Here is a 12950-nt window from a genome sequence, read left to right as displayed (position 1 = left end):
GAGTAAGGAATTTCTACTGATGTTCTTCAGGAAATGCTCCTTCTTAAAAATGTTTAATAGCTGTGTAAAAAACAAATGAACAAATGTTGCAAAGTGTTTGCCTTCATGCCCTTCCCTACTTGCCCCCAACAGTTCACATTATTAAGATGGCTCCAACTTACTTACTTTCAAGCTAAAATGAAGAATAAAAATGTAACAGAACAGCAGTCATTATATTACATATGGGTTTTTGTGAACAGTTTAAAATGTGAGGAAAGAGAAAATAATACTAAATTTATTAAGACAAATAAATGAAACAGATGCATCATACAAGAAATCAGCAATCTACACTTTTGTAAGTTGCAGCAGATTAACAAATACTGACTCTGCAAGTATTCCATCTCTGTTATAAATCTAGTCAACAAATAATTAAACATTTGCTGACTTTACAAATTAAAGTGAAGGTGTAAACTTCATATATAGTTGGATGTTTTAAGCACTGCAACAGTTAAGAAAAAAAATGCCCTGTGACTGGTCCATGTTTTATACATAGTTCACTGTATTTGTACTTATGTCCATTTCTTTTCTTTTTTAACTTTTTACAACCAGACTGTAAAAATGTATTCTGAGTTTCTCAGAGCTTACTCATGCAGCTTACTAAAGAGCACTGCAATGATCTAGGAATATCTATGTACAGCAAAGGGATGTCTCTTTAAAGTAAGTGTGTATTATCTATAATAATCACAAACTATAACATGTAAGAATATTTACTACCAAATATAAAGTTAACCAAACTGGTGGCTGTTTACAAAGTAACTATACAGATACCCATGATGTTAGATGCTTCTAAAATCCCATCATGGTTCAGTCTTTGAGTATACTTAATACTCCATGTGTCCAGTGCAGTCTAGAGTTAGTCAAACACACACACACACACACACCCGCCCACCCACATCAATATATAAACTTCAATATCATACAATAGACATAAAGGTTCAATATAAAAACAATTAGCCTGAGGAGGTAATATAAGACTTTGATAAGGAAGTACTAAAATTCAAAGTGCAACATCAAATTCAATGAGAAAATCCAGGCCTGATTTTTCTCATTAAAAGCCTACAACTTACATTCATCCTTTTATTACCAAATTATTGAATATGTTTTATTATTGCAGGGATTTTAATTGTTTGGGACAAACATTTCAAATAATTCATAATTTCAGTAATCAGTTCTTTCTTAGTTTACAGTTTTTTTAAATACCTGATGAAAAAAACAAACAAACAAAAAAACAAACAAACAGTAATTTACTGTAAACTAGTGAACTGCTCTGAGTGGCAGTTTAAATATATGTACATATATATATATATATATATATATATGTTTTTTTTTTTTTTTTAAATGGTACTCAACACAGGATACAGGACAAGTGTGACAGACAGAACAAAATAAATTAAGGCATTACAAAATGGCAGCAGCAGCTTAGGTACAATCAGAGTACAGGACGTGATGGAGGAACAATACAAATCTCAAAGAAACCTCTTCTTTTTGACATATGAATCTGTATAATGACCCCCATGTCCCTGAGTATGCTGGCTAGTGTATCCTACATCAAGACTGGCTTCTGTGGTGGGCAGCAGGTATGAAGACCCACGTTTCTGGCTCCGAACTTGTGTCTAGTAAGGAAAACAATAAAGTTTTATAAACTGAAACATGTCTCTATGATATCAACATTCCAAAGCAATTGAAAGTAGCCATAGCTTAATGCAGACTATTGTATCATTTTAAATAAATGGTGCCCTTAGCAAAGATATGATACACACTTTCATTCATTCATCCAGATATTTTAAATTACCACTTTATTCCATTCAAAGTCAAGGAGAGATGGGACCTCTGCCAGAAAGTAATGGAAAAAAAAAACATCCTGGATGGGACACAAGTCCACTGCAGCATATATGCAAACTCACACTACACAGACAGACATACACACAGACAAATACAAGCATCAGCAACTCAGCTGCCTTTATGTCTTTGGTATGAGGGAAGTAACTGGAGTCGCCAACAAACACATAGAGGACATGTAAACTCCACAGCTACAACATCCCAGTCATAAACTGAACCTGAGAACCAAATACTCAGGTGTCAGTGATAACCATTGCACAATTCTGCTGCTTAACACATTTTCAGGTCTCCTACAATATTTCATCTCATGAGGTAGCTAAGTTTTCTCTAAACATTTATAAGAGGCAATGGCACAATAGTTAGTTTTTCATTTAAATTTTTATGCTGGATCTTTCTGGTGGAGTTTGCATATGCTCCCTGTGTCTGCATGGGTTTTTGCTTGGGCCTTCAATTTCCTTCCACATTTCAAAACATACTCTGACAATTACAATGGTGATGTTATATTAGAAAGAGAGAGACAGTGAGAGAGAAACTGTGCGTGCGTGTGTGTGCCTGTGAGTTTGTGTGTGCGCGCATGCGTGCATGCATGTATGCATGCATATCTGTCCATGTCCTGTTCTGGAATGACATCCCATCAGATTCTGCCTTCATCACAAAGCTTGAGAACATTGCATCTGTCTCCCTCTGATTCTGAACTGAAAGGAATAGAAGCAGAGAATGGCTGGCTCTCTAAATAAATGATGCCTTTACAATAACACTGTACATGGGTATAGTAGAGCACTGTGATACTGATATATTACAAATGAAGGGAAACCTGTAAACAAAGTGAAAAATGTTAAAAATTACTGCTGTTAAAATTTCAGTCATCTTACCCTGACTTGCTGCTCTTCATTATGAAGTATACCAGATAACCAATGGTTTGTTTAATAGATTTCATAGGTTGGCACTAGGCTATCGGCCCTCGGGCCTATACAAGCCTAGCCATAACAATTCCCTGGCTATTTCTTCCCACACTATTTAATTCCCTGGACCCCTGTCTAGCAGGGCGACTGACATTATCCCCGGGGTGAATTTCCTTTCTCCCATCCAATCATCGAGGTTCCTTTATTTCACTAGTATTGTGTATTTGCTACTGTAGTTAACTCTGTGTTTTGCAAAGCTACATCTGGTGTCATTAAACAGTTTTTCTGTATTACGGCAAAACAACAGGTGGTCATAGTGGAGTACGATGAAGATAAAAAATTGTTCAGTGACTGAGGCATCTTTATGTGGTGATGATTGCGGGAAGCATAAAAGAACTAATAATATGATTATTCCACCAAAAACTTATCCTGGCCTCTTGGGCAACTGCCCTTTGGAGTGGAAATAGGAGAAGAAGACGTGCATAACAATACGAATATTCTAATAGCTTTTGTGGCCTTATTTCATGTAAAGAGAATAATCCTGTCGCCTGCGACAAGAATACTCAGAATTTGGTTATTAATGTATCTGTTATTGTTATGAATGAAACTGGCTGTCAATTACTGAATAAAGGTATGGGTTTTATGCATAGTAATTATGCAAGTGAATTTCAAATTGTTAAGTATCTTAGTGCTTTTGGAAAACAGTTAAATTTATAAAATTTGATTTCATAGCAAGACATAAATGGACACTAATTTGGATTACTTTGATTTGGTAGAGTTTAGATATAAGACATCTACTTTTAACCCCATCCATGTCAAAGCTCTTGTGCAAGCTGTGATGAGGGAATTGCACTGTTTCAAATAATATTTTTAAATATTTAAAGTTTAATTTGAAAAAAAAAATCACAGTGTTTTGTCTAGATTAACACAAAATAAATTATCATCTTACAAGCTATCATCTTATAAGCATACAAGGTGGTGAGGTGATTACTTGGCATAGGTTATTTCATGGTGGGAAACCCCAATGATAGGGAAACAGTTTGTCATTTTGTTTGAAATTGCCATATGAGTCTATGGATTTACTTAAAATACAGCATGAATATTGGGCTGCCTAGGTAATTATTTCACAGTCATTAAAGGTAGAAATAATGCTTGATAACCCACAACATTGGATATTTTATACCTTTCTGAAAGGGCACAAGTGTCACAGTAATACTTCAGGGCATCCTGTAGTGTCAGGGAGGGTTTCACTTACTATATTTTTAAACATATATGCCTAAGACAATTTTTCAATTATGTAAGGATATGCTGTAAAAATACAAATTAATTTTTTCACATATTTAACAAAGTGAATGTATATTAGAATTGTTATCTTAAAACTATGAATTTTAAGTCACTATACACACATCACTTATGGCTCTTAAGTATTGGCTGAATGAGTCCAATATATAGTGTGCTGAGTTCAGTGAATTTTTGGTTGAACTGACTGAGCTGATGTTAACAAAACTGTGTTTTATTTTAAAGATGATTGTTATCTTTACATAAGTAGTATGGCAGTGAGGTGTCTTTTGTTCTTTCGGTGCAGATTTATTTTCAGGATACCTGGAAATAAATCTTGCCTTGAAAAAGTTGTGTGGAGTCTTTTTTTGGATGATGTATGGATGATTCGAAAGGGCAAACATTTCACATTGTTGGAATTTTGTAACTATAAATGAAATAAGTTTGATAGTCAGTAAACTTATAAGGTCAAACTCTTTACAATTGCCTAGATATAATGGTTACAAAGACTTTGGATGGTTCACTGCATAGAACTGACTATTGAAAGCATTTTCTTAAAAACACTTACTTATGTTTTAACAGTTGTCATCTAAAGCACATCATCAAAAACATACCAAAGTCACACTTTGTTAGGATTAAAAGAATGTGGACACTAATGAATTTAATAAGATATCCCAAAATATAGTACATAGGTTTGAACACATGGGTTATCCATGTGGGTTGGCAAGTGTCATTGAATGAAATGGGAAAAATAATTAATTCTTAAGTTTTACAATACCAGGAAAATACTGTACAATGACATGCTTTTTTAATCATGCTTGGGCCCAATACTTTTAGGATTAATTGTGTGATTGATCAGTACTGGACATTGCTATCACGTGATTCTTTTTTTTTGTTCCATTTTGGCTTCCACAAAGAAATATAGTTATAACAGAGGCCAAAACCTCAGGGAATATTTTTTTCTGGACATAAAAGGGAAGGCTTATTGACTCCACCAAGGGGGTACATGGCAGGATTAAACCTATGTGGGCATTGCACCACTTTTCTGGTCTATTCTGATCCTCCCCCTCCCCACAAGAACAATTGCAGCCTAATGAGGGCCAGCCCTTTTCATTATACTATTGGTTATCCACCACTTTTTCTGGTCTATTCTGTCCTCCCCCTCCACCACAAGACCTATTACAGCCTAACCTAGCTTTCTTAAGCTACAGGAGCCAGTGTCCTGGTACTGCTGTAACATTAAGTTTAGTACATAACCATGTCTTGGTCCCTCCCTTATTTGAAATCTTACCTCTGTTACTTGCTGGGTTCCACATTTAACTAACTTTATATCTTACAATTACCATAGTGTCTGTGCTTTTCCCCATGCTTGCTAAGCCACCTACAGTGTTTTCTTCTTTGTATATTTTGCCACTAGGTGGCACTGCTCAACCACATATAGTGTAACAATCACTTATATAATTTTTCTGTTCTCTCTCAAGCAATCCCCCACTCTCATAGCATATTTATTCCACTGGCCTGCTTTGACTTGTGCATTTTTTATTACCTTTCTCCCCCCACACTCTCCAGCCTAGACTCACCTCTGCTGTTCCTGCACTCCCACATTTCAGCTACAGCTGGCTAATCAGTTTCTGACAGCCATCTTCTCTCCAGTTCTTCCTGCTCCATTGAGCCTATGGGCTTACTCTGCTCCCCTACCCTGCCCCCAATTCCCACACACCCCACTGCTCCTACATTTATTTCAACTCCAAACCTCTCCCTCTCTCAACCAACCAATCATCTCCACTCTGTAACCCCTCCCCTCTCTACCTCCACCTGCCAATCACAACCACTCCATCCCTGCCCATCAAAGTCCATGTAAACATATATTTCTACTCCATCTATACACATATACAATCTGCCCTACTCATTTTATACTGCTAATATACACATATACTCCTCTACCATGCCTTGTCTTCTACCTCAAACCATTCTCATCCCATCTATCTGCATTCTATTCTTACTCCTTTTATACCACACTACCTCTAACTCCTATAACCAACTCCACCCCTCCTTCCTGTCCCACCCCCCACTGCCAACCTCCTTCCTCATTCCACTAAAACACACTTCCACAACATATCTGCCTCTCCAGTTCAACCCAACCCGCTCCACTACGCCAGGATAAAACTTTTTCCCCCCTCAATTAAATACTACAAACCTAAACTAATACCTTAATGTCCACAACTATTAAAGACCAAATCAAAAATACTACTACCCTTCCTCAACTACCTCTGCTTAGCAGGGGACATACACCCAAATCCTGGACCAAATACTTCCTCTAGTCTCAATCTCCCTGTCACAAGCAATAAAACCAACCATAAATACCTGAATTTCTTCACCATCAATGCCCAAAGTCTAAGAAATAAAGTAGCCCACTTTCCTGCTTGGCTAAACAACAACCTACCTGACATTGTAGCCATCTCAGAAACCTGGCTAAAACCTCATATTTGTGACTCTGAAATTCTCCCTCCTGGATTCCAATCCCTCAGACATGATCGCTTAAATAGAAAAGGGGGTGGGGTAGCCTTAATCTACTCTAACCAGCTATCCATCACTCCTTACCCCATTCAACAATGCAGAACTAGTAATAGGCCTACTAAAAATAAATAACCACATAAGCATTTGTATCATTGCAGTCTACATCCCCCCTGGTAATAACACCACTACTCTTGAAGAAATTCTCCTCTGAACCTCTACCAATAATATACTTGGAGATGTAAATATCGATTGGAATAAAATCAACAACTCTAATCCCACCATATCCATCAATCTATTTAGCTATACCAACTAACTAACTCCATTACCAAACCCAACAAAACAAACCCCCAGGTACCACACTAGACTGGAGCCTAGTATCCCATCCTAATAAAGTCTTAAACTCTGGCATTATACCTGACCCTATAGGAGACCACTTGCCAGCTTTCATACACCAAGCTACCCACTCCTCTCCTCACCTACACCAATATATTCACACACGTAACCCCACAAACTTTAACCCCACTACTTTCTCTGACTCCCTAAAACAAACTGGAACCCGGTAAAAACTCTTCCAGTAGACAATGCCATCGATTTTTTCAACTCAACCTTCTTAGACATCCTCAACTCCCTAGCTCCACCAAGAACAAAAAGATTAAAAACAAAGACTGCCCCATGTTAACCAAAGATACCAAAAAGCTTATGCTACAAAGAGATAAACCCTGGAAAACATACCATCAAAACAAGCAGCCAAAACCTTTCCTTAAATATAAACAACTCCGCAACCTCACTAAAAAACAAATCAACAGAGACAAAAAGTCCTACTATATCAAACTCCAGTCTAACCAATCAAAAAACCCCAAACATTTCTGGAATTCCATTAATTCTCTTCTCAACCCAGGTACCAAAAACAACCCCTGCCCTGACACCAGAAAATATGATCCTGAAATAGCCTCTCTACTCATCTCCATCTTCACCAACTCCATAGCAGTGCTGACCAAGACCTTCCCTAACAATAACCCTTTCCTTCAACTTATCCAATCTTTTTCATCCCCTACACCACCCTCTGCCCTCACTCCTCCTCCAATATTTGAACTTAAACCCATCTCAACCTCCCACATAAAAAAATACTCTCTAAACTAAAACCATGCTCCAATGCCCCTGACAATATCCCATCTTCCTTCCTAAAAATAGCCGCAGATGGTATCGCTCTCCCCATAAACATTTTGATCAACAGATCCATGCTGGAATCTTATGTGCCCAAATTATGGCATGCTGCCTTCATTCTACCTCTCCATAAAGGAGGCAAAAACAATAGCATCTCTAACTACCACCCCATAGCTATCCTCTCCCCAATCTCAAAACTTCTGGAAAAATTCATCCACCTGCAGCTTATGCCATTCTTAGTCAATCACCAACTAATCACTCCAACCCAACACTGCTTCTGACCTGGCCATGGTATTATCCCTGCCCTTCTCTCCTTCTTAGACACAATAAATCTTCCCTGAGACTCTGGAAAAATAGTATCAACAGTTCTACTAGATTTGTCCAAGGCATTCGATACCGTCTCCCACACCCATCTCTTAAACCATCTTTCTAACCTTAGTCTCTCCCAGAATACCTTATCCTGGTTCTCAAGCTACCTCTCTGACAGGTCTCAAGCTGTGAAATGGGGGAAAGGCACCTCAACCTTCCTTCCTACTTCCACTGGGGTAGCCCAGGTATCCATACTCGGTCCAATGCTATTCAACATCTTTATTAATGATTTCCACAAAGCCATACCCAACACCAAAATTGTACAATATGCAGATGATTCAACTTTAGTCTACTGTGCCTCTCACCTTGCAGAGCTTCAAACAGTAACCCAAACAGCTTTCTCCATCACTGGAAATTGGATGCAGCAAAACCACCTCTCGCTAAATGCCAATAAATCCAAAATACTATTATTCTCTCCCTCAAAAGCTTCCCCTCTTGATAAAAACATGTCCCATATTATTAGCCAAAACAACTCTACTATAGAGGTTGTTCCCTTCACTAAACTACTTGGGGTTACTATTGATGAACACCTAAAATTCGACACTCACATCCAGCAAAACATTAAGAAAACCCATATAAAACTTGGTATGCTATACAGAAACATCTACTTTCTCACTCCTTCCACCAGACAAACTCTTGCCACTATCTATCTACTCCCCTCACTAATGTATGGTGCTCCTCTACTAACAAAAGTATCTGCCTCTCTCTCCTCCAAACTGGAAGTCTGTTATAATAACATTTCCAAATTTGCAACCAAAGCCAGATTCTCCTCCCATCATTGTACTGTCCTTCATTTGTTAAATTGGCTTGACCTCTCCAACCATCTAACTATCTCCAAATTACTACAGCCCACAGACTAATTTTTTAACCTACTAAGTGCCCAGCAGCACTAACCAACATCCTTCAACCTTACACCCCTCAGAGAATTCTAAGATCTACTCACCGAAACCTAATCACTGTCCGCAAACCCATTCGTCCTGCTGGTCAGCTTCTTCTATCCTTTTCCTTAGCGAAAAAATGGAATTCTCTTCCTTCCTCTCTAAGGACTTGTGAAAACTTTGAAAACTTTAAAACTCAGCTACATTCCTACCTTTTCTCTAACAGGAAATGCAACTGCACTATCCCCACCTAACCTAATAACCAATCCACCCCTTAAACTCCTGACTAACTCTGAGTACAAGCTAACCTAACATAAATGTACATATTGTAAATAACATAATTGTATGTATTATAAATAACCCATCCCACCTTTTTTCTCTCTTTTCCTTCTAAGTCTTTATTCTCCCTCTCAATTAAGTTACCACTGCCATCCTAAATATTTAGATACTATGTAACCAAAGAATTTATTCCTGTTCTCTAGCATGAAATGAAATTGTAACTGTGTCTCTTTACTATGATTGCATATGTAACTAAACTGTGTAATACAGAGCTTTTCTCCCCAGGCCTCCACTGAAACCAGGCTCCCTGAGCCCAGTGGACCTCCCCGGCCATCAAACTAGAAATAATAATAATAATACTACTAATGTGGTATCTGCTACCATGTTTGGTATAGTTAGCACTATAGTATTTTTTTTTATTTTATAAAGTTTTTGATAAGATGCTGTACAATGGAAATGGTTTACTTAGCACAGTGCAGATATGGTGCTTAAATTAAGCATGTGCTAGAAATACCTTACATAAGCATATTTTGACAAGCACAAAATGCAGTTATGTTTTCAGGCATAGACAGATTCATACTATATAGTATCTCTGCTCTGGATGTAATACAGCATCACTAAATTATTAATACCAGGGCATTATTTAGACCTGAGACCAGATTCATTAATGCCTACACTAAGTGTGCACAGTTCTTTGTGAAAAGACAACACAAACTTAACTCCCACCTTCGTCCTCCTAATTTTAGTTTTCCTACTGGCTTTCTTGCAACCTTAAATATTAAGGGAGATTCATAAAGGTTACCACAGTATGTAGACTATATTTACCCTTAGTGTAATCTTTCTGAGTGAACAGACAGCACAAAAAATGTGGTTGGGATGTTCTTGAATACAGATTGTACACACTTAGTGTAGACGTACTGTAGGCATTCATGAATCTGTCCCCTTGATTAAATGCTTTATTCTAAAATATATTTGATATTGCATCATATTTATGGATTGTGGTGTGTTTATCCATCTATCTATATATCTATCTATTTAGCTATCTGTATTACAGTAAATGTTTTGTGAACTTATTAAGTTTTTTTCCAAGCACCTTTATTGAATTAACACTTGTGACATAGGCAAATTTACACTAAAAGTAATCAAACTATATTAACATGACAAACATTATACTTCACATATATTGCTATATATCATACAACCTGAGCAATATCACATAAATTATTCAATTCCTGCTTTTTTTAAAACAAGAAACATCTTCATTAAACCATCACTTACTACATAGGCAATCATACATTTATATAACTGAAAACAACTTGTCCCTGTCACGAACCAACCTAACTCCTCATCTTTTTACATTGCATTCCCTTCATATGTCCATGTGTTAAAGTCTCAACCTTCTTCACTTTGTAACCTTCTGGTATTTATCCAGAAATTGTAATCTCTAAACATTGAGAGCTCATTTACTCCAATCTGACTTTGCTATTTATTTGTAATGCTACTGCCTATTTTTTTTCTGTTTGTTTTTCTCTCTTCTTTGTTTTCCATTTTTTACCTGTATTGATAATTATATTATCTTGGAGTGTAAATCTGTATAATACTGTACATTGTTTTTGTAATTGGAGATTTTCTACTTGGGTCTTCACTGAAAATAGGCTTCTAGCCCAGCTGGACTAACCCGGTTAACAAATGTCAATAAATAAATAAAACCACACCGATACAATCCTAGTCGCAAGCATTTTACATCACAAACCATACTGACACACTCCCAGTTGCAAACATTACACATCACTTATAATCTACTCAGTCTTTCTCACCCAAACATTACATAGCTCATTTAAGTCCTGCTGCCTTTTAGGCCTCATTCCTCCCTTGTATATATTGTTCCCACAATTCCCATTTTTTTCCTTTGTAGTTTGCTTCTACCCTTTTCTAAATATCTCAATTCCATTTGTTTTATCTCTGTTACTATATTCACTACTTCTAGCACAGTTGGTTCAGATTTTGATTTCCATTTTCTAGTAATTGCTTTTTTGGCAGCCACCCTTATTAGATACAGCAAGGCCTTACCATGTCTAGGCAATTCCGATTCTGTATCATAGCTCAGAAAAATAATCTCCCTCATAAGATCAATCTGCCCACCCAGCATCTCCAACAGTGCATCCCACAGGGAATCCTTAAAGTCCACCAACCTACCACACTCCCAGAGAATATGTTCCCAATTACCTCTTTCTTCTCCTTCACACCTCCAACATTTACTGTCTACCTGAGGAAAAATTTTCTGGAGTCTACTTGGGGTATAAAAATATCTATGTAAACATTTCCACACAAAAATCCTAAATCTTCTAAATTTTGTTGCATATTTGGGAGACATACATATATCCTCCCATTGTTTCTTTGTGAATTGCTTATCCAATCTCTCTTCCCAATCCTTTTTAACCTCCTCTGATTGATTCTTATAGTTAACGTGCAATATTTTAAACTTTATTAAGTTTTTTTATATATTTTTGCATATATGAAAATGTTTATTTTTAAAATGAAGGACAGATGACTTGGTCTTGCACATATGATGTATTTGGCATATGTGGCATATACAAAAATGGAGATAGTGTTGGTTAAAACTGATTGCATTGGGATAGCTTGCTGTATCAAATGAAATTGGTTTGCTTATTCACTAGTGATTCTAAATAATAATAAAAGCTAGTTCAACTGCTGGATTTTTTTTTTTTTTTTACTTACAGAATTAGCCATTCAGGTCAATAACACTTAAAACTGTTGAAAAGAGGTTTTTCTTCCTTGTACAGTTTTTGCAACTAAAACAAAGTTTATGATTTTTTTGTATAATGCTCCTTTAGGAAGATGTTGCCTTTGTTAACAGCCGCTAGGTACCATGATCTGGTAAAATGTTTTAGTTGACTCAAACTATGTTATAAAATTATTTGTAAATTGACAAATCAATTAAATGACTTAACTTACTAAAAATAAAAGATAATATGAAGGCTTAAATTACCACATAAATTTATTTAATTAATTTAGTTAATGTAGCCTAAAAGATGGTGTGGGTTACTGCTCATTTTCCCTCCCCTTTTATTGAGGAACAATAAATCAGAGTAAAAGTATCTTCTAGTAAAACTGCACATAAAACTGCACAGTGTGCTTTGGTAAACAAATATTGTTTTTATCTGAAAACATTCTTATTTTAAATTTTTATTTAAGAAAAAAAAGAATGCCTGAGAAGTGCAGGTGAGTTCTATCCATTCATTTACAACAACTTTTTTCCCTTTTTTGCACTTGAAGTCAGGGTGTTACTTCAACAGTGATAGCCATTCAGAAAGAATAGTTGTACAAAATCTTACCATAACCATAGATGTCCTTCTCTTCTACATTGCAATATTCATAACATGAGGGAGAACCCCACCTAGCAGACCTAAACGTCTGGCCAGTATACCAAAGACTTAAGGGATCTACTTCATATGTCTACATTTGGAATGTCAACCATTGAATAAAAATAAAAAATAAAACAAAAACTTACCTTCACGCTGCTAGCAGGGGGATTACACCCTCTGCACCCCCAGTGGGGGGGCTATGCCCCCTGCACCCCCCCCCCATGGGGGGTTCTGCCCTCCACACCCCCCAGAACTTAACATACTAACTCCAAGATCACACTATAGTGTGGAAGATGGAA

General features: G+C 36.8%; 1 protein-coding gene across 1 annotated transcript in view; it reads right to left on the bottom strand.

The window, feature by feature from the left end:
* Positions 1–248: 248 nt before the first annotated feature.
* The window catches only part of RAVER2 (ribonucleoprotein, PTB binding 2), a 2410893-nt gene continuing 2398191 nt past the window's right edge, over positions 249–12950 (bottom strand). Inside the window, exon 19 of the mRNA XM_044085561.1 lies at positions 249–1652. Coding sequence (XP_043941496.1) covers positions 1506–1652 — 147 coding nt within the window. The 3' untranslated portion in view covers positions 249–1505. The remainder of the gene's footprint in view (positions 1653–12950) is intronic.

Source organism: Protopterus annectens, chromosome 10.part0, assembly GCF_019279795.1.
Source record: "Protopterus annectens isolate FY-2018-M chromosome 10.part0, PAN1.0, whole genome shotgun sequence".
In the NCBI taxonomy this organism is placed as follows: Eukaryota; Metazoa; Chordata; order Ceratodontiformes; family Protopteridae; genus Protopterus; species Protopterus annectens.
This window is presented reverse-complemented; position numbering and strand designations above follow the sequence as displayed.